The 19,192-nt window shown below is 37.4% G+C and overlaps 1 protein-coding gene and 1 long non-coding RNA gene across 6 annotated transcripts in view; one reads left to right on the top strand and one right to left on the bottom strand.

The window, feature by feature from the left end:
- The window catches only part of LOC137479398 (uncharacterized), a 44,813-nt gene extending 30,645 nt beyond the window's left edge, over window positions 1-14,168 (top strand). Inside the window, exons 2-4 of one of the 3 annotated variants that reach the window (XR_011002209.1) lie at window positions 5,970-7,143; window positions 11,928-12,042; window positions 13,915-14,168. This is a non-coding gene — a long non-coding RNA (uncharacterized lncRNA). The remainder of the gene's footprint in view (window positions 1-5,969; window positions 7,144-11,927; window positions 12,043-13,914) is intronic. The other 2 variants (XR_011002210.1, XR_011002208.1) reach the window with 2 other exon arrangements.
- CDC7 (cell division cycle 7) lies at window positions 3,114-18,627 on the bottom strand. 3 transcript variants are annotated; one of them, XM_068199846.1, is made up of 11 exons: window positions 18,336-18,627; window positions 16,071-16,157; window positions 14,165-14,300; window positions 13,438-13,531; window positions 13,183-13,325; window positions 11,321-11,570; window positions 10,670-10,765; window positions 9,506-9,684; window positions 8,219-8,301; window positions 5,228-5,377; window positions 3,114-4,296 (listed from the first exon to the last, which is right to left on the bottom strand). In XM_068199846.1, exons 1-11 carry the CDS (start codon window positions 18,427-18,429, stop codon window positions 3,920-3,922), a joined length of 1,689 nt encoding a protein of 562 aa, XP_068055947.1. In that variant the 5' UTR covers window positions 18,430-18,627; the 3' UTR covers window positions 3,114-3,919. The 3 variants fall into 3 exon arrangements, with proteins under 3 accessions (XP_068055947.1, XP_068055949.1, XP_068055948.1); XM_068199848.1 differs by having other exon boundaries at window positions 10,670-10,764; window positions 11,482-11,570; window positions 18,336-18,472; XM_068199847.1 differs by having other exon boundaries at window positions 16,071-16,154; window positions 18,336-18,468.
- Between the last annotated feature and the right edge of the window lie 565 nt (window positions 18,628-19,192).

Here is a 19,192-nt window from a genome sequence, read left to right on the forward strand (position 1 = left end):
GCAAAATGTCTTATAGCAATGGAGCGCATCTGAGCGGATTTTTTGGGGGACATGGTGAGAAAAAACAGGAATGAGAAGCAAGAGAGAGGTTTTATCAGTTATCTGCCTACTGCTACACATGACCTGTGGCAATCATTATATCAATAATTTAACCTTTCCTCCTAAGATCCTGATTTTTTTTTTGTATGTCAGTTGTTGGGCTACATCCCTATCAACAAGTAAAACTAATTACGCATTATTTGTTACAATTAGTTTGTTTAGTCCATGTAAAAGGGCTCAAATAAATACCTTACGCAAAACACTTTCAGCACTAGAATTTTTGAAACAGGAGTTTAATTAGGTCTTAGATTAAAATCTGACTCTTCTGAAAACTATGGAAGAACTTTATGCAAGAAACCAAATAACATGTAACAAAACCACTCTCTTCCCTGCCATATCCCCACAGGAAGCTGTGAGTCTTTCCATAAATGGAATAAACAATACTCTGGGGATACTCAGGAATGCATATAGTGGTTAGTTTTTAACATGATACAATAAACCATTGTATAGAGATAATTCTAGCAATCAGTGGACATGAAAGTAGAAAGGGTTGAGTCATGGAGAGGCAGAATTGAACATAAAAGAGGCATATTTAAAAACCCTTGATTATTTAGGTTATGCTGATGCATAATATCCAATTTACTGGACCCTCAGCTCAGCAGTACCAGAATTTTTTTGTTACCAGGGAAACAAAACTCTATATGCTGGCCTTTGTAAGCATATGATCAAAGGGACTATCCAGTTTCCACCCACTGTGTGCAGTCTGCCAATTTAAATATTTACTACTCCTTGAACTGGCCAGCCAGGAACGCAGCACCAGAGAGGGGTATGGACCATGTATGTACTGTATGACCTGGGACATGTTCTGTTTTCTGGATAAGCTACAAGAGAGTTCTGAAGTGAACATGCTGTGGCTATGTTAGTAGAATAATTTACTATGTGCTCTAAAAAAAATAAACATTAGAAACACCCAACCAAAAAACATTTACAATTATGCTGCAGAAAGAGCATTGTTTCAATAATGTCTCAAGAGAACTGTCCTTGCTATAAGCCTACCACTTGAGCTGCATAGTTTCATTATAGATTAGGAATTCATCAAGCTGTGAAGTACTAATTTCCTTTAAAATGCTGTTGTTCTATTGCTAAATGCTAAATGCAAACACTTTGTTTATATCACCTCATTCAGAACATACCTCTTCATCACCAACAAATATATGAGGCAAGTTCTAAAGATTTTTTCTTTGTATTTTGCTCACTAGTAGAATGTAATGGCCAGAAAGGTGCTAAGAAAATAAATACAAGTATGCATTTTTTATCCTTTTCAACTAGGATAAACATAATAAACATGTCACAGTTTCCTCACCTAGTCTGGCTTGGTACTGAGAACAAGGTAGTCTTCCCTATGCTAAATACACAGTTGTATTTAGATTTGCCCCCAGCACTCTGTTCTCAGAATTCTAGGTATCAGTTCCTATTCATGTCTCCAAGCCCATGCAGCTTTTTGCTGCTGTTTTTGGTTTCTGCCCAGTTTGTTACTAACCTTGTCATAGGTGGTGTCCAGAACTTAACAATAACCCAGCTGTGGCCTCACAACCACTGAACATTTGTTGAAACAATGTAATTTCTGTGCAAAATTTTTTCTAATTGCAGCTCTCATGGTATAAGATTCATGTGCAGTTTATAAATAACTCAAATAATGTATTTAAAGGAATCTTAGTACTTGGCTCTTACCTATGGTTTTTAGAGATTCTTAGAAACACAGCAGAGAGAAGCAGAAAGTCCAGTGGCAACCACTGCTCAGTCCTAGTGTTTTCTTGCTCTTTTCCTTTTTTTTTTTTTTTGGCCCTGTAAGAGCCCATTGCATTTAACATTTTACTTCTGGCTTTCTTCTTCTGTAGAGCGTGGCAAAAAGTACTTCCTTAGCATATGCTAGTTCAAACACACTTTTTACTTCATCCTTCCACTTGAAAAAAAGAATTCTCCACATTTTAAATAGCTGGCTGGAAAAAGGAATACCAATGTGTTTTTCCAGCTTGTTATGGAATATACGGAGCTTAGAATTGTTCCTCACAAATTTTATTTACCCTTAGTGTTTTGGTAAAAATACCATTAGCAATGATTTTTCCTTTTTGGCTTTTAAATGAATACAGAGGTTAATTGTTGTGGGTCTGATGGAAGGAGCTGCTGAAGGCTGTTAGCAGGGAAGCTTAAGAGCTGAAGTTGCTTAGAAAGCTCACAAGAGATAGCTGACATATTTTTGCTTGTTGTCAGCTGGTGCTCTCATAAGACCATAGACAGCATGAGTGAATGTAGGAGGAAACAATACATCTGCAGACACTGGCAGACAGCATTGCTTGCTGAATTTGGCTACAATTCCTTTAGATAAATAATTTCTCAGTGACGTGCTGTTTTGAAATTATATAAACAGCAAAAATTACAAGACCTGGGCCCCAGGGTCTTGAGGGTTTCAAGATTTTCTGCAATCAATATTCTGACATCTGCAAATATTTTTCCCCTAACAGCTGATGCCAGAAACAGAGCAACATTACCATTATTTTCTATGTATTCAAGATTTCAAAAATACTGAAATCTTGTCTCTTCAGCCCCAGTCCTGGTCAGGATCTTTGCACTATCATAAACCATCAGCTCATATGAGAAGGCTTTTACAAGAGTTTTCAAAGTAGCAATCTTTTCTCAGAATGGGCCAGAACCTCTTACAGCAACTCCATCAGCATCTCAAGAAATGTACATGGAAAAATACTGTATTATGTTTCAGTCTCCAGAGTCATCAAGGGGTTTAGAGAAACTTCTGTTGAACATGATGTAGCTTACTTTGCACATTGAAGGTATGGGATTTTCCTCCTTAGGACCAGACAATAGCTAGCTAACTCTGTGGCAAGAATTCCTTGATAATTAGGATAGTTCCACTATATCAGCCATACACACTAGAGCTATCCAAAGTGTCTTCTATTACTGAAGAATTTATGCAGGAAATCAGTGTGGAAGACTCCCTGAACAGAAACATCCCACAGGAAAACTTTATCTGACTTTTATAGAAGCATCTCTAGACAAGCTTCTGAAGTTATAAAACCAAATCATTTATTGAACAGGTATTTTTTAAGAAATCAGTTTCCATAACAGAAATCAAACCTGTGCCTGGCACTCAAGACATCCTTGAAGGCAGCAGCTGTGGCATATTGACAGTCACCCATGGCACTGAGGAAACATGTAAAATGAGCAACTGCATTTATTACTATTTCCTAAGTAGCAAAGGCCAGACAGGAACAAAAATGTACTTTTAAAATTTATGCTTTTCTTTTGATGATATAATCTGCAGCACCTGGCCTTTCCTCTAGCAACACTCCCAAAGTAATTCTGTTCTCTGAAAATAGTCTGAACAAAATGAATACACTTTGTTCCATTTTCAGTCCCCCATGTATCAAACAGGAACAAAGCAGAGATATGCAAGTACAGAAAAAAATCACTCAAACACTTTCTTATTTCAGTCTTACCTTAAGGCAAACTTGTAAATTTTAAGGGAATATCTCGAGAATTAAGCATAGAGCTTATGAAACCCTTTTTTCTTTCTTGTTTTTGATCAAAGTTAACTTTTTTAGAGAACAGGTATACACAGCAATAACCTCTCAGAAGTGTCTTATCCTAAGACCATGTTAGTGATGTTTATGTAACTTCTGCATCTGCAAGTATTTCTTAAACTGACATTTGCAGTCTAAATGTACAAGACAAAATTTCAGTAGTTCAGAGCACAGTGTGACGTTATTTCAATGAGTGTAAATGTTGAGGGCAACGAGGTAAAACTGCCTCAGTATTTCATTTCCACACAAAACATATGAAAGGAATAACAAAGTAAGTTATCTTCTCAGAGCCTAATGTCTTTAAAAAAGGGATGCAGCAAAGCCTCTTTTGCAGTTATTCTTGTTGCAGGGTTTAAGTCTAGTAGCTTATCAAGTAGGTCATATGCTTCATCAGGAACCTGATCCCATCCTTTCATGTCAGCTGCCTTTGTTTCCAAAGCACCATCACCTTCCTGAAAACTCTGTAAGTGTTGAATTTGTTTTCCAAGTGTCTCAGGAGGACAGGGTTTGTCTGCTGCAACTGACAAAGCCGTGTTGTTGTCAGACCTGCTGGGCCCTTCCCCCTGAGATCTCTTACAGCTGCTATTTGTTCCTCTCAGCTTTTCACAGAGGATTCGTAGGTTTTGAGCTGGGACAACTTGGGTACACACAACTGATTTTCCTAGGGAAAAAAGTTGTACAGGAAGCCACATTTTATTACACTTTCTATGCAACTGTAACTTTTGTTTCAGAGAAACTTCATGTCTCAAATTATAACCGGCATGAAAGAAAAACATCCCAAATCTATTAAAGAACCAAATCCAGCCCCCCACGCCTTCACACCAGCCCTGCTGTTACAGAAGCAGCCCCTGAAAGTCAGAAGGGGTCATCATCTCAGTTCTGCTCAGAACAAAGAGCTCTGGGTTATGTGAAGTGACACGTTGTCAGCCACCCTGTACACCAACTTTTTGCATTTCAGTCATTTTAACAGAACTGAAGACTGTTAAATACCCTGATTTTTACCCCTCTGTCTGGAGAATGCAAATTGATGCTGGCAGTTACGTGTCCAGGTAGCAAGCGCTACAGCATTTAGCCTGCAAGCAATTAGGGGAATGGTTACTTGGATGTTTTGTGTTTTGTGGTGATTGTGTCTTCTTTAAACAGGCCAGCTGTTAGGTATTGGGTTTTTAGCTTGTTTATATTACTGGGCCTTTTGGGAGAAGGGGTGGGGCCAAAAGCAAGGTTTACATCACCTAAATTTTAAGTCACATTGACGTAAGCCTCCAGGCCAAATTTTGTAGAAATAGAAACACTGTCTCAAGAATTCTAACCAAATGCCAGTAGGAAATATTTTGTTGGCATACTTCACCTCAAGTAGCCCTGACTTAGTGAAAGGCAGTAGACAGGCTGGGAAAACTATGGCAAAGTACATTGTAAAAGAGAGAAAAACACAGAACTGTCTTAAAAGTCTGTCAGTATAGACTTCAAAAAATGTGATTTACTTCCAAATTTACTCACAAACCTAAAACTATATTTATTTACACAAATAAATATTGTAAATCACAGTATTAAGTAACATTTTCCCCCTTCCCCCATAACTAAGGTTTGCATACCAAAAGTTCTAGCAGCCTGAATGGTCTCTCTGGATCCACGAACTGTCATGATTTGTGCCAAAGCAGTTAAATCATCACTTGCTTTGAAAAATGGATACCGTCCACTGAGTAGAGAAAGGAATATGATTCCTGCAGACCACATGTCTATTGCTGCAAAGGAAAGCAAATTTATTAACAACTAAACTCATAATTTCATCACAAACAAAATCTCAACTTTAAAAATAAATTATGATCTGAAAAGTTTCTATCAGCGAAAGTTATGTTCTGAAGTACTTCTTGACTTTGGTCACATAGATAATACTTCAGATAAAAGTGGAAATTTCTGTAATTAGATTGAAGATAATTTCCTACTTCAATGCAGAGGGAGTTTTTTCATAGGAGTAATTCCATTAACTTACTAAACTTAAAATGAACTAAAACAATGTTTGAAGTTGTTTTACCTGGGAAGATGAGAGGGGGCAAATGAAATGGCTGGTTTAATATATATTTAACTTTCCTTCCTATCAAGAAAACCTTTATATAAGGTTTACGACCCCTTATATAAGGGTTATAAATAAAAAACAACTCACAAATGTTTGTGAAACATTTTTTTGGGAATTGAAGCTGGCACAGGTATACAGTACTAAGAAATTTTTCTTATTATGAACTTTGTTCTTCTCTAATATGAACTCACTTGACAAGATAGGCAGTTTAAAACCCGTAATAGTTCAAAGTTATTTATCACTGTCATTGTGTTATGAAGAGTACAGAGAGTACTCTGGGGATAGAGGCCAAGCCTGATGGAAACTTCAGTACTGGAAGTTACAAGAATACCTGTCTGCCATAATTCTTTGGCTCACTAAGGTGCACATTTTAAGAGATGGCAAGGAAAGTGAAGGAGAGAGTTTGAAGGATCTCAAAAAATTAACAGTTGGGAAATAGAGGCATATTCATCCTAGTCCTATTGAAAAAAGTAAGTAGCACAATAGGCAGTAATTAATTTGGACATTTTAATTAGAAACACTCTGCACAAGACTTGGATTTGGAAAAAAGGTATTAGGTTGACTTTAGTTGCAAAACCAGATTTTATGCCTTTTATTAAAAAATAAAAATCCAAGTTAATCATTTGGCACAATTTACAGTGGAAAGGTTTTCAGCTTTCTGCACAGTTCCTGTAAAAAAGTTTTAGTATCATCTTTCCAACAGTGATACAGTAATACTATCTGTTTGAGGGGCCATGCATCCCCCTGAGGATGTGGTTGGGTAAGCTGGAGTAATCAAGGTCAAGACCTTTGAAAAGGTTTAATCATGTAACTCTTGCTGAAATTATAGGTCTTTATCCATCTGAGTGGGCAGTAAATCCTGGCCCCACAGTTGTGGTAGAGCTGTGATCATCAGCAGAGTGCAACATCTTGTGGAATGACATCAAAATCATGATTCCTCCCTATGCTTTTGTCTAGTGTTATCCAGTAGTGAGGAAAGGGGAACAGAGAGACAAAGCAAGGGAAAGTGTAACTGGACCTGTGTAGCCTCAACTTGGGAGTTTGGGTTGTAGTCCCAGCACTGTGAACCTGGGTCAGATGTGCCATAGTAGCTCTAGGTAGAGTCAGTAACTTGGTGCCAGCACAGAGGCCAAAACCAGGAGTAAGAGTGGCAGGAGTACAAGGAGGTGACTCTGGCAGCCCCAAATGAAAGTTGACAGTAATACTTGCTAGTTCAAATTAAACATGATATCATAAAAATTAGTATTAGTGTACCCATTCTAATTAAGGTCTTTGTTGACATACTGCTCAGCACCACTGACTCAGTCCAGGGATGTCTGTGCCACACCCAAGGGTGTCTAGATTTACCCCTACTTTCTGTAATCTCATTACCCTAGAGAACAGAGAACCATCTGAAAGCGTGCTTAACACCAGCACGTGTCCAAGATTTCCTAGGTATGTCTTCTTTCTGCCTCAATTCTGTCTAGACAGATTCAGAGATTGTCTAAACTTGTCCTAGATTTCTGGATGACTGCTAGCCCATAAAGCTGGCTGTTACAGCACAGGCACAAGACCTCCAAACAAGCTGCTATACCTTTGAAATCCCAATCATACCCACAGCACATGTGTTGTTTCAAACAGCAGTAAGCTATCTAGGCATAAGCTGATCAAATATATTGTTAATTCTGAGTGTGTTTACATACTCTACATAAGACTGACAACTTTCTCAAAAGCTATTAAAAAAAAGGGCTAAAACCTTATATTTTAAATCCAGTTTTTGAGGATATGTGTATTTTTTGTAAGTCAGAACTCCTGGGCATGCACCGAATATTTAATGGGTAACTTTGCTTCTATTGTTCTCCATCCTCCAGGTAGGCACAACCTCTCCCACCTTTCTTGCACAAGGTAATGCATTAAACATCCCTCTGCCCTTCCTCAATATTTACACCCAAATCACTGAATCTTATTAACTAAATTTTAATACAGGGAAATTAAAATTTTAGTTCAAAGAATGGCAACATTTACACACCAGCTACTTAAACCACTAGCAAAAATTAAAAATATGATAAAAAGTCATTAAATAATGTTTTCTAGAAACATTTGCAATTACACTATTAATTATGCCTGCTCTGGCAGCATATGTTGCAACTTTCCTAGAAAAGGCTAAACAATGTTCCCTCTCCCCAAGATTTATTCAAGATTTTTCTTGAACAAATAAGCCAAGAAACTTCATAAAAAATTCTTCTGTCTTTTAAAATATATTGTATTCAACTCCTGCACATGGCACTACCTCTCAAATGAATAAAGACATATTCAAGTTTCAAACACAGGAAAAATATTCCTGAATTGTTCTTCCTCTGAATAACAAACTTTTAATTAAAATCAGGAAATACTTGAAAAGCATTAGAAAGGATGAAAAATTAATTTCACAAGTTAAAAAATCCTCCCATAAAAAAGACAACAAAATATGCATAAATGAGAAGGATGAAAAGGTGAAAAAAGCCATTTGTTTGCATCTGTTGGGCAGTACCTGTGGTCTGAGTGGGGCACTTTGTTAATACTTCTGGTGCTCTGAATCCAGGTGTCCCTGCCCTGGGAGCCACTTGCTGACGCCTTGTAATAAGAGACAAATATATTTAGAATATAAAAGTCGATAAGTAAGTTCTAGATCTAATAACACTTATTATTATTTTTAGAATATACTTGTGTAAGATGTGTAAGCAACCTAGCCCTGCTTTATTCAAGTTTTACAGAGGTTTGAAGCATCTTATCTAGCATGAAATCATAAGATACACACATAATAGCCTTATTATCTATTCTATTATATTTTAATTATATTATCTAGCATAATACCAGAAAAATATTTATTGCATACTTAATTCACAATGACCTTTTCTTAGTTTCATCTAAGAAAAGTGTCATTTTTGTTAAAGGCTTGTTTTCATGGGAAACTTTGAAGTTGAGGCTAATTAACCCAAGGCAAAAAGTATATGAGACTCTTGAATGTGGATGCTATGGCTTTGTGTTAGTGCAGAGCAAACTAAGGGTTGCTCTGAGTGTTGCCAAGAATTTACTTTTTGTTAGATTAACTAAAAGGTGTGAGGTTATCATTATTTAAAAGATCATGTGTGGATAAAAGGCAATAGTAGATCATAACCAAAACTACCTGCAGAGGGATGGAGTTTAACTCAGCTACTAAGATTCTCCAACATGAGGCACTGGAACAGGTTGCCCAGAGAAGCTGTGGAAGCCCATCCCTGGCAGTGCTCAAGGCCAGGAAGGATGTGGCTTGGAGCAGCCTGGTCTAGTGGGAGTTGCCCCTGCCCACGGCAGGGGGTTTGGAAAAAGATGACCATTAAGGTTCCTTCCAACCCAAACCATTCTGTGATTCTCTTAGTTTTTTAGATGAACAAATACAAAATAGTCATGCTTCCTTTTTATTCTACATTTCATAATTTCCAGAATCCTAACTGTTGCTATAATTTAGGCCTATTAGATAACTACTAAATGACAGAATTTAAAACACTTTTCTAAGTGTTGTAATTAACTCAAGTGATTTTCTACAACACTTGTAGGTGAATAAATACAACAACAAGAAAATAATGACCAGTGAATCTTTCTAGCTGCAGATAGCAGTGAACTAATCCATGAATTCCATGAACTATTTTTGTTTAAAAAGAACATACTCAGTGTTTTAAGGGCTGCAGAGATTAAATACTATCTTTCACTTACTAAATCAGCAGTCTAGTAAATCTAAGTTTCTGACTTTGCTTGACAGCAGAGCAGACAATTTTACAACATTATCAAAGCAAATTACCTTGAAAGGCAAACACTGCAAACTCTGTCCGTTGCATAACAGTCACAGAGCACGTTTAAATGGCAACCACTGGCAGCTTTCCTGGCTGCCCCATTGCTCACAGTTTTGGTAGAAATAATCTTCTTCTTTGTTACTAACTTCCTAGATGAAACATCTATCATCTTTGGTTGTTTTATGAGCTGCAATGGAGATAATTTAGAGAAGGTGACATATTTAAGAAGTTTCCCTTTACAAACAGATAGGACAGTTCCTAAAATACTGACTTAACAGGTGCTGATGAACAAGAAGAACTTTAGAACAGACAGCAAACCTCTTTAACAGTATCAAAACTACTATAAAACAGACATTAGAATTTCAAGATAGCCTGACTTCCTCCCCTTCAGAAGATATTTTCAATGTTTACCAAAAAACCAAAATATATTAGATATTCTGAAGCTACAAGACAAGTATTTTTCAAGCTAGCATATAGTGTTTCAAGATGTTTTTTTGCTCAACATGAGAATAAGGAAAAAAGAATATAAAATGACACAGCAACACACAGACACTAACTCCAGTTCTACAATAAAATACCATAAACCAAACCCTCTATTTTGTTGGGGTTTCTCCCTCGTCATATTAAATACTAATTACAAAAAAATAGTTACAAGGCTTATCCTTTTTAAATTTTTAAAATAATTTCATGAGGTAAGTAGGGAGTGGTTTAGCACAGGAACAGGCTCCCCAGGGCAGTGGTCACAGCACCAGCCTGACAGAGCTCAAGTGTCTGGACAATGCTCTCAGGCACACAGTATAGCTCTTGGGGTGTCCTGTGCAGGGCCAGGGGTTGGACTCCATGATCCTCATGGGTCCCTTCCAACTCACTTTATTTTGTGATTCTATGCTTAGCTGCACGGATAGATGTATAGGAAAAAAGATTAACTTAGCATCCAAACAAGATCAGCTAGGGAGACAGCTACAGAACTCCTTGTTTAGGAGCTTCAAAAGGGACTGAAACAGAAATTTAAAATTATTTGAGCCTTTCAGGAAAGACACATTTAATAGTCTGCTCAAAACCTTTTAGTTCCACAGCATTATGGAGTAGTGCTCAGTCTTACAGAACAACCAGTTGTATACTTTTTCAAATATGCAGCAGATTAATCCTACTGATAAGTCAATGCTTCTTACTTTTGTGCTTGAGTTCTCCTGGTATGTGGAGCTATAGACATTGAAATTCCTCTCTCCGAAGACAGAGCGCTGGACAGAATGGTGCACAGAGTCCTCCTACAAAACCAACAAAAAGGACAATAAGGATCCTGTTTAACAGGCATCTGGGTAATGACAGTTCAAAACGAAGTGTGGAGTGTCATAAAACAAGACAGCTGCATGTAAGTAATTTTCAGGCATCAGGTTACTGTGGATGAAGAAATACGGTCTAGACAGAACAGCAAACATGTTTACAAAACCAATCACACCTCTGAAGTGGCCCAAGACAATCCAAGTGTAGTCTGTACTGCACTTGTTATGCAGCTAGTAACTAATAGGTGCATTCATAGGTGAATGATTATTGGCTTGGGGAGGAGTTTCCCCATCCATGTCTCTAAAAAAGGATTTAAGGCTGTCTAAATAGTAACTCATGTTAGGGTTTATACAGCCTTCAGCACTGTATTACATCTAACAGATAATGATGAAGCCAATAGTTATGTAGAAGTAGCTCCTTAGACATGAACAGTGTGCTGCTTTGCAGGCTCAGCTTCTGTGCAAGTACTGCATCTCCCCCTGTTGGATGAAGGAACACATTAAACATATACAACAGCGTTAATGAAAGAGACTGAGAACCTTTCCTCCTCGTCCTTGTTTCATCTGTACTTTTGGAAGCGAGCTGGACCTTCTGTCAGCTGCTTTTGAGGCTGACTGTTGAGCTATCTGTTTAGGTGCTGTGACACTGACAGAAACCCCATTTCCCAAGGTTACAATGGGATTAGTTTGCAAGCAACTTCCCTGCTGGTCTTCAGAGTGGGCAGTTTTAAGAAGCTCAATTTTCGTATCAGGGGTTCCTTGTGCCAAGCCAAAATCTACCAAGGCATACCTGAAACGACAAATTCAGAATCAGGAGTCTCAAAGTATCTATTAGTCATTCAATTTACTATTCATTACTTATTTATCTTTCTTTCACATTTCATTCAAGGTTGCTTATCTGTACTGTTGCCAGCATCACCAGTCCTATTTTCTTCCTTCTCCTCCTACTGACCCATCTTACCTATCTCCTCAATGTTTTCACCCTACACCACTGTTCATTGTTTCTTGTCCCAAAATCTTGTCAAGTGCATCCTTCCTTCAAAGGTGTTAAAAAAGTATTCCCAGCACCTTCTTTTTGAAGTTCTTCTAATCCTACAGCCCTGAACCTTCAGCCAGCAGTGATGTACAAGAGACTCGACTCTTGCAGGATTCCCAGGGGCAGAGGACAAAGGTAGCAGTGAAGACAAACCAGACCAACAGTGCTTAAAGTTTTGACAGAGTTCTGTCAAATAGTACTGGAATTTACTTTAGTCTTCACAAAGGTAAGACTACATTAGTTCACACTTCAGATCTGTCTCTAAAATAATTATTTTTTGCACAACCAGTACAGAGATAATCCATCTGTCCCTGGGTCTCAAACTCAACTCCACGCCTCTAATCGCAGAGTAGAGATTAAGGCTCCAAAAAAATGCTGTAAGAACAGAATGCCAGTGCATGTTCATTTTGACAGATTAAAAAACCCAAAACAGCATTTCTCAAACATTTAAGCTTGCGGTTTGGCAAAATGCAATCAAATCTCCCCTAGAAACATTCACTGCATAGAATCACAGAAACATTTAGGCTGGAAAAGACCTTTAAAATCCAGTCAAACTGTTAACCCCACTCTTCCAAGTCCCACAAAACCATGTCCCTAAGTGCTGGATCTATAGGTCTTTTAAATTCCTCCAGGGGTGGTGACTCAACCACTTCCCCGGGAAGCTTGATAAACTTTTTTCTAATATTGAACCTAAACCTTCCCTGGTGCAACTTGAGGCTGTTTCCTATCATGATTTTTACTTGGGGATGTGCATCCTACTACGTGTCTCAACTTTACAAGCACAATGCTAACAAATACAGCTATAGGACAGCTTGCACCGAAGCATTCTGTCCATTTCAGCTCTTCACAAAGAAGCACTACCTCACTTTTTACAATCTTTAAATTTTGTAACTTGCAGGCAAAAGAGCCAACCCTACTAGTTATAAGCATTAATTCAATGTAAGGTGAAAACAGCCCAAAGCCAGCTATCTTACCTGTATCAGTTTTACTCTATCCACTATTAAAAATGTACAAGGATCATTCTGTGCACCACAAGTTACAATTAACTTTCTCATTTTAAAAACCCCATATTTTATTCTTCTCATTCTTATTTGAAAATATAGCACTTTTACTCAGTAGTAAAATCTTCATTTTATCAGGTATTTGTCACTCCATGAAGTAGATAATACATTAAGTAAAAAAAATCCTTCCCTTCTTAAGTCCTTTAACAATGAAAGAAAAATGTTACAAATAAAACGCCTCATTTTTAGCTTTATTATTTAAGCACACGTTACAGAGCTGTAAGGAAAGAAGCCTGAAAGCCTAATTGACTCTGTTCTGCCAAGGCACACATCCCCAGATGAGATCACAGTATGGCCAGACTCACTTTTTTAGCTGCCTGTTGTAGAGGAAGTTGCTGGGCTTGACGTCACGGTGAACAATACCAAAGTGATGAATGCGCCTCAACGCTTTAAACAGATTAAACATGTATTCCCTCACTTCTTCAAAGGAAAGGGAGTTCAAAATGTCCTGGAAGAATATTTGGATACTGTAATTTATAAAATCATAGAATAATTATAGAATAACTATGCATCTGCTTTTAATTAAATGTTTTACTCCATAACAAAAGTCTGAGACTCACCAAGAAGGATTCATGCTCCAGATATGGCATAACAATAACAACGTGATCATTTTTCCTAAAGCAGTATTTAACGCCCATAACATTATCTTGTCCCCTAGAAGAAAAGTAATACTGCTGAACAAAGAGCAGAAGATGGATGTTTATTTTCCTTTATTTCTTCAAAATAAAAACTTCAGTCAGGCTTTCTTTTATAATCCTAATTTATATTTTGACAGCAGTCTGATCAGCAATCAGTACTTGTGCTCTTGCTGCTCACGGCTATGTTCCATTTGAACTCCCTTTTATACTCCATTCTGCAGTTTGGAATAGAACTCTACAGATTATCTGTGGGGCTGTGGTTTGTAGTTACCACTGCAATTAATATAGGCCCTAACTTTCATGATCCTATTACTTTCTTAAAGTGCTATTCAGCACACTCTGCCAACAAGTATCCATTCCTAAACCACACTTTCTAATGAAGTGATTCTTTTTTCCAAGCATTTCAGAACTGGAACTTTGTTACCAAAAAGATATATAATGGAATTTCTCAGCTGGTAAACAGAGCCTCCCACAAAACTGAGAAGAGCAGCAAAGGGCATCCATTACAGGTAAGACACTCCTTGTGTTATTTGCTCTCAATAAAAAGAATATATACATGTGGTTAAAAACAAATCAAAACTTAAATAAACACAGAACAATGAGACAACATTCAGCAGTTATGAAAATCATAATCTTTTTGTTTACATACCCTGCCACTGTGAGGCACTGAAGTTCAGCAGCTATTCGCAGAGGGTGGCTGGTTGGAATCAAGTGCTTCAGAGCCATTTTTTCCTCATATCCTGTTTGTAGCTGTGCTGTGGCCAAGTACACAGAACTGAAAGTACCTGTAAACAAAGGAGAAAAACACTGTCTTCAACATTTTTAATTAGGTCAATGCAGATTTTTACATAAGCGATCTAACTTCACAATCCTGCAGTACACTTGATACTACATCAAAAGCAGATTCTAGAAAAGAAAAATCCAGTTCCTTTTTTCTATTACTGAATACACTAATCTTGTATACAAGTTTTTTTGTGTCAGTAAAAATGCAAATATAACACTGTCTAACTTGCCTGGGACACAGTGCTCTTTGAATGTAAATTTCCTATCTTTGATTTGCTTTCTTGTTTAGGTAGCTTACTTTCATCTGACATCTAACTCCTCTCCCTACAATGTAAGAGGACTATATAATGCTAATCTGGAAAGCACTGCCAGTGCTATTCAAAGCCCTTCTGAAATTGCTACATTTTCCTTAATTCTGTGCCTTATCTATAACGTAAGGCTTCCCACATGATGTGTTACTGCACTGTATATTTGCCCAGAGCATTTTACCACATCCAATGTGATACACTTGCTTGAGAAAGGGAGTATTCAGCCTGTATGATAAGCTTACCCAGCCATTTAATTTTAAGGATATCCTAATAAGCCTCTTAGGAGGTTAATTTATCCTAATGATCTGAGATATCTGACCATACAAGTTGAAGTGTTCTTCCATATGAATAAAGAACAGAAATTACTTTTGATTACATTTTATGTAATGTGTTTGCATCATGCTGGCTCAACAGTCTTAGTGCAAACATACATCAAAATGCCAGCAAAACCTAAATACTTCATGCAAGCATAAAAAAATCCCAAACAACCTGGAGACCCATACCTTCAACAGAATTGATTGCAGCAACAAGGGTTACCAAATTTGACCTAACATTATTTTTGGTGGTGAGAACTGCTAAAATGAAAGTGATTCCAGAGGGGAATCCTTAGCTGAAGCTTGTTTTCTCATAATGCTGTTGTACTGCAAATGGTGTTTTTTAAAAACATTGTTTGCTCCCAAGAATAAAATCAGAGTATTATTCATAACCAGAAATTTTGTTTATTACACTATCTTTTTTATGACAGGTAAAAGTCTATTTTTTTTTTTGGAATTTTACATTCCTTTGGGGAATGGAGCTGGGGGTTTTTAAGTAGTTTGGTGGTTTTTGAAATAAAAACTCTTAGGCATCTAAAGAAGTGCTGAAATCTCACACTCAGAAGTACCCGAATCTATTTATAGTCATGCCTGACACTAATTTAAGGTATTTACAACACTGTCTTGTTGAAGGCAAGGTGAACACAAGCATTCTAAAATTTGATACCATAAATATTCAAAAATAAAAAGTTGCTCATTTTCTAAGTAAAGCAGTTCCAACCTTTCAGTTTCCTTATCCACTTCTGCACAAGAGATTGTAGTGGAAACAAAGCTAACTTAAGGAACACCAATTAAGTATTTCAGAACACAGCTACACATAAGTAGATTTCTCATGTAAGGGAGAAAATGAATGGATTTTTAAGACTATTTATTTGAATCTACATCAAAAATTTTAATTGCCAAAATTGGAATGTTGTTTTTTTTTTTTTTAAAGGCTTTAATATACCAGATTTAAAAAAAATATTTAAAGTGTTCCTACTTAATACATCTATGTGCTCAGAAACATATTAGAATTCCTAGAGACCATGTTGTAAGTCAAAAAAAGGCATTTGGCTTAAATTGTGTATATTGGGATCTTAGATTTACACTTTTTAAGTTAGAAATGCCAAAAGAAATCTTAACTCCAAGCAAGATAAAATGAAACATTTACCTTCCCCGATTTTTTCCTTTATTTTAAACACATTTACAAGCTGTGGCACTGCTTCATAAAGTTTTTCAATATCTTTTTTTACTCCTGCTGTGGGAAAAAATGGGGAAAATAAGTTAGGAATTTTATTACTTGATTCAATATCTGATCCATTTTGGAGATTACAAATTACACTTCATAGGACTGTGGATTGACATACACAGAGGAAAAAACATCACAAAGATATCCTATCATGTTGACATTACCATGTGGATACTTGATATTGCTGTTCTTCATCACACTCCTTTCTAAGCTGCAGCATTTAAACATTTTTTTGACTTATCTGACAGCAGATTCTGAGAGGGCAAAAGCTGCCTGGTTCGTAGGACACCTAGAGCTCATCACTAAATGTTTACATGGGATTTGCAAGAACAGTTGACAAAAGACAAAACTATAACAGTTGTTTCTGTAAGCACAAGTGCATATCCATCAAATGCAAATCACAAATGCAGAAAAAGCAGTATTTTTTAGATATTTTTAAGATTGGTAATGCAGTCTTTCCCGTTGTTACTTAAAATAGTTGGCACCAAAGCCCATGTTTCCTCTGCATTTTGGCTGCTGCACTTCATGCTGCAATCACTAGATGGCACGACAAGGATGCTATACTGTATTATTTCAAAAAAATCAGGTAGTTTTCCATTCAGTTTACAGATCCTTGTTGTTCGAGCACTTTCTGTACCCCACAGAAGATTTCACTTCTTTTGAAGCTATCAATTGTGTAGAAGCTGTGACTAATTTCTGTGAAGCAGGGGTAAAGAATATTTTCATATACAGAACTAAGCACAAACTGGTATTTGTGAAAAGTCAAATGTGTATACATCTTTCATCCTAAAAGTAAATAACAAATTAAATTTAGCATAAACAGCCAAATTGTAATGTATTGTATACGTAAAAATGGACCATGTTTCACCAGGGCAGTAAGACATAAGCAATAAGACTTTTTTGTTTAAAAATCACAGATATGCTAGAATCAAAGCATGGACTAGCATGCATCCCTAGCCTTCTACGTAGCTTACTTTAAACAATAACAAAAACTGCCTGAAGAACACCTTCTTCCTGCTAAAAACCCAAGAAATCAGCTAGTACTTCAAGTCATAGTTAACTTTCAATTTAAGTTTTTTTTTTATTTCAATATTTTATAAAAACTAACATACTAAAAATGCTTCTGAGAACTGAAACCTGCTGCCTCACTTAACTATCCATTTACATTCCTTTTTTTCCCCTTTATGTTGTTTTCTCTGCTTCTTCAAATTGTTTTAAGACATTTTGTGAAATATTTCAGGAATTAAAAAATCCTAAGGTATATACTAACAACCATGGAGCACTAACTCAACAACTGCTGTAGAATCTGCCAGATACTCCATTTTGTCCAACACTGAATTCAGATTCCTCCCTGGAGAAAGTTAAAGCTGTCAGACCACTTCAAGCAGGGTGGCAGAGGCTGCAGTGCCTACCCAAGGCACTGACAGCATTTAGGAGCTCAATAGAGCTGGTTTGTGTGAGAGAGAGGAGTGCTGGAAAAAGTCAGTGATTGTCCTTGTTGAAGGACAGCAGTGTAAACATCACCTGGTCTGTTCTGGGGGCCTGGATCCTCAGCTGGGTACAGAGAACATAAAGTCATTGTGCCATCAGAGTAATAACATTCATAATAATAACAGCATTTTCTGTGAGCAGATTTTAAAGTGATTCCTTCTCCTATTGGCAAAGCAATACACTGTTAAGCATCAATCTGGACATGGATGTGCAGGAGCCTGAGAGAGGATTATGTATTTTTAAAAAATCAGAAGCCATTATATATATAAACTGGCTGACCATCAGGGATTCCTGAGCAAGCACTGTACAGAAAGTGGAGACTCAGGTACACAAAGAGACTCAGAAAAAACCAACAAAACCTCTTTCAGTTCTTAGTTCAGCTTCTACAAGAAAAACAAGAAGAGTGTTTTTATAGATATAAACACATCTAGAGATATTGAAGCATAAGCCTGGTGATTACAGGTTAAAAGGCAAAATACTGGGTTTGTGCACTTGTCTGGTCAGTTTTATTCTCAAGGGCTGGCTTTTTTTAATTCTGGTATCCTCTTATAATAACATGTTCTGTAATATATTAATAGTAGGTTTAGCAAAATCATATACAGACAGGCTTATAATCAATACTGAAATTTCCCTAACTGATGAAGCAGCATGTCAGCAACAAAATGCAATGTTCACAATCCCTATTTCAGCACGTACCTGAAAGCTTGCTGTTCTGCTCAAGATTCCCGTGGAAGTCTTCAGCCTGCTGAGGGTGCTGTTCATCACAGGGAGACTTCAACACCGTCTCCATCACAAAACAAGTCTCAAGTACAAAAAAAAATCCAAGACTTCGAGGGCCACTTCTGGACACCTGAGGGAGCAAGCATATCTGGTAAGACACTTCCTAGCCCTGCACTCAGTTCCTGAGATGAGATTTAGGGAGACTGAGGAGTTCCTCTGTGCTACCTAAAAGAAAGTGCCACCCACCATCCCCGTGAAACAGTAAACCTGTAAAGCAGTGAGGATGGGGGGTGGGGGGAGGGAAGGAGGACTGCAGGATAAGCTTAAATACAACTAATTTTCATCTCTCGTGTTTCCTCATTCACATTAAAGCATTTTCTTTTCCATAAAGTTTGCTTTGAAAGGCAAGGAACAATCCCTTTTCAGAAGCAAAACAGTGGCAGGGACTTCCAGGGCAGAACAACCAGTGATAAATGAGCCTGGAAGCAGCAGCTCTTAGTTACTCAAAACAGGGTCCATTCAAAAACCTTCCCTCCTTGTCAGTATGCTAAACCTTTATAGATCTGGATGAACTTTTCCACGCGGGGGAAACAAAATCTGAAAAACTCCTGATGAAAGGATTCATCTGTTTCAGCTCTGGAGCCAGAAATACATTTTGTCCCCAAAGAATTTGAGCCGCCTTTACTCTGTCATCCTCGTGTAACAACACGGACAGGAGGCAGGAGCCGTCTCTTTCGAGCCCCGTTTTTTTGCGGGAGCTTTGGTGGAGAGGCACTTGGGCACTGCTGGACCGCGATTAGAGCCGGTTCTAATCTCTCACAGGCAGGCACTCC

This window comes from Anomalospiza imberbis, chromosome 9 (assembly GCF_031753505.1).
Source record: "Anomalospiza imberbis isolate Cuckoo-Finch-1a 21T00152 chromosome 9, ASM3175350v1, whole genome shotgun sequence".
In the NCBI taxonomy this organism is placed as follows: Eukaryota; Metazoa; Chordata; class Aves; order Passeriformes; family Viduidae; genus Anomalospiza; species Anomalospiza imberbis.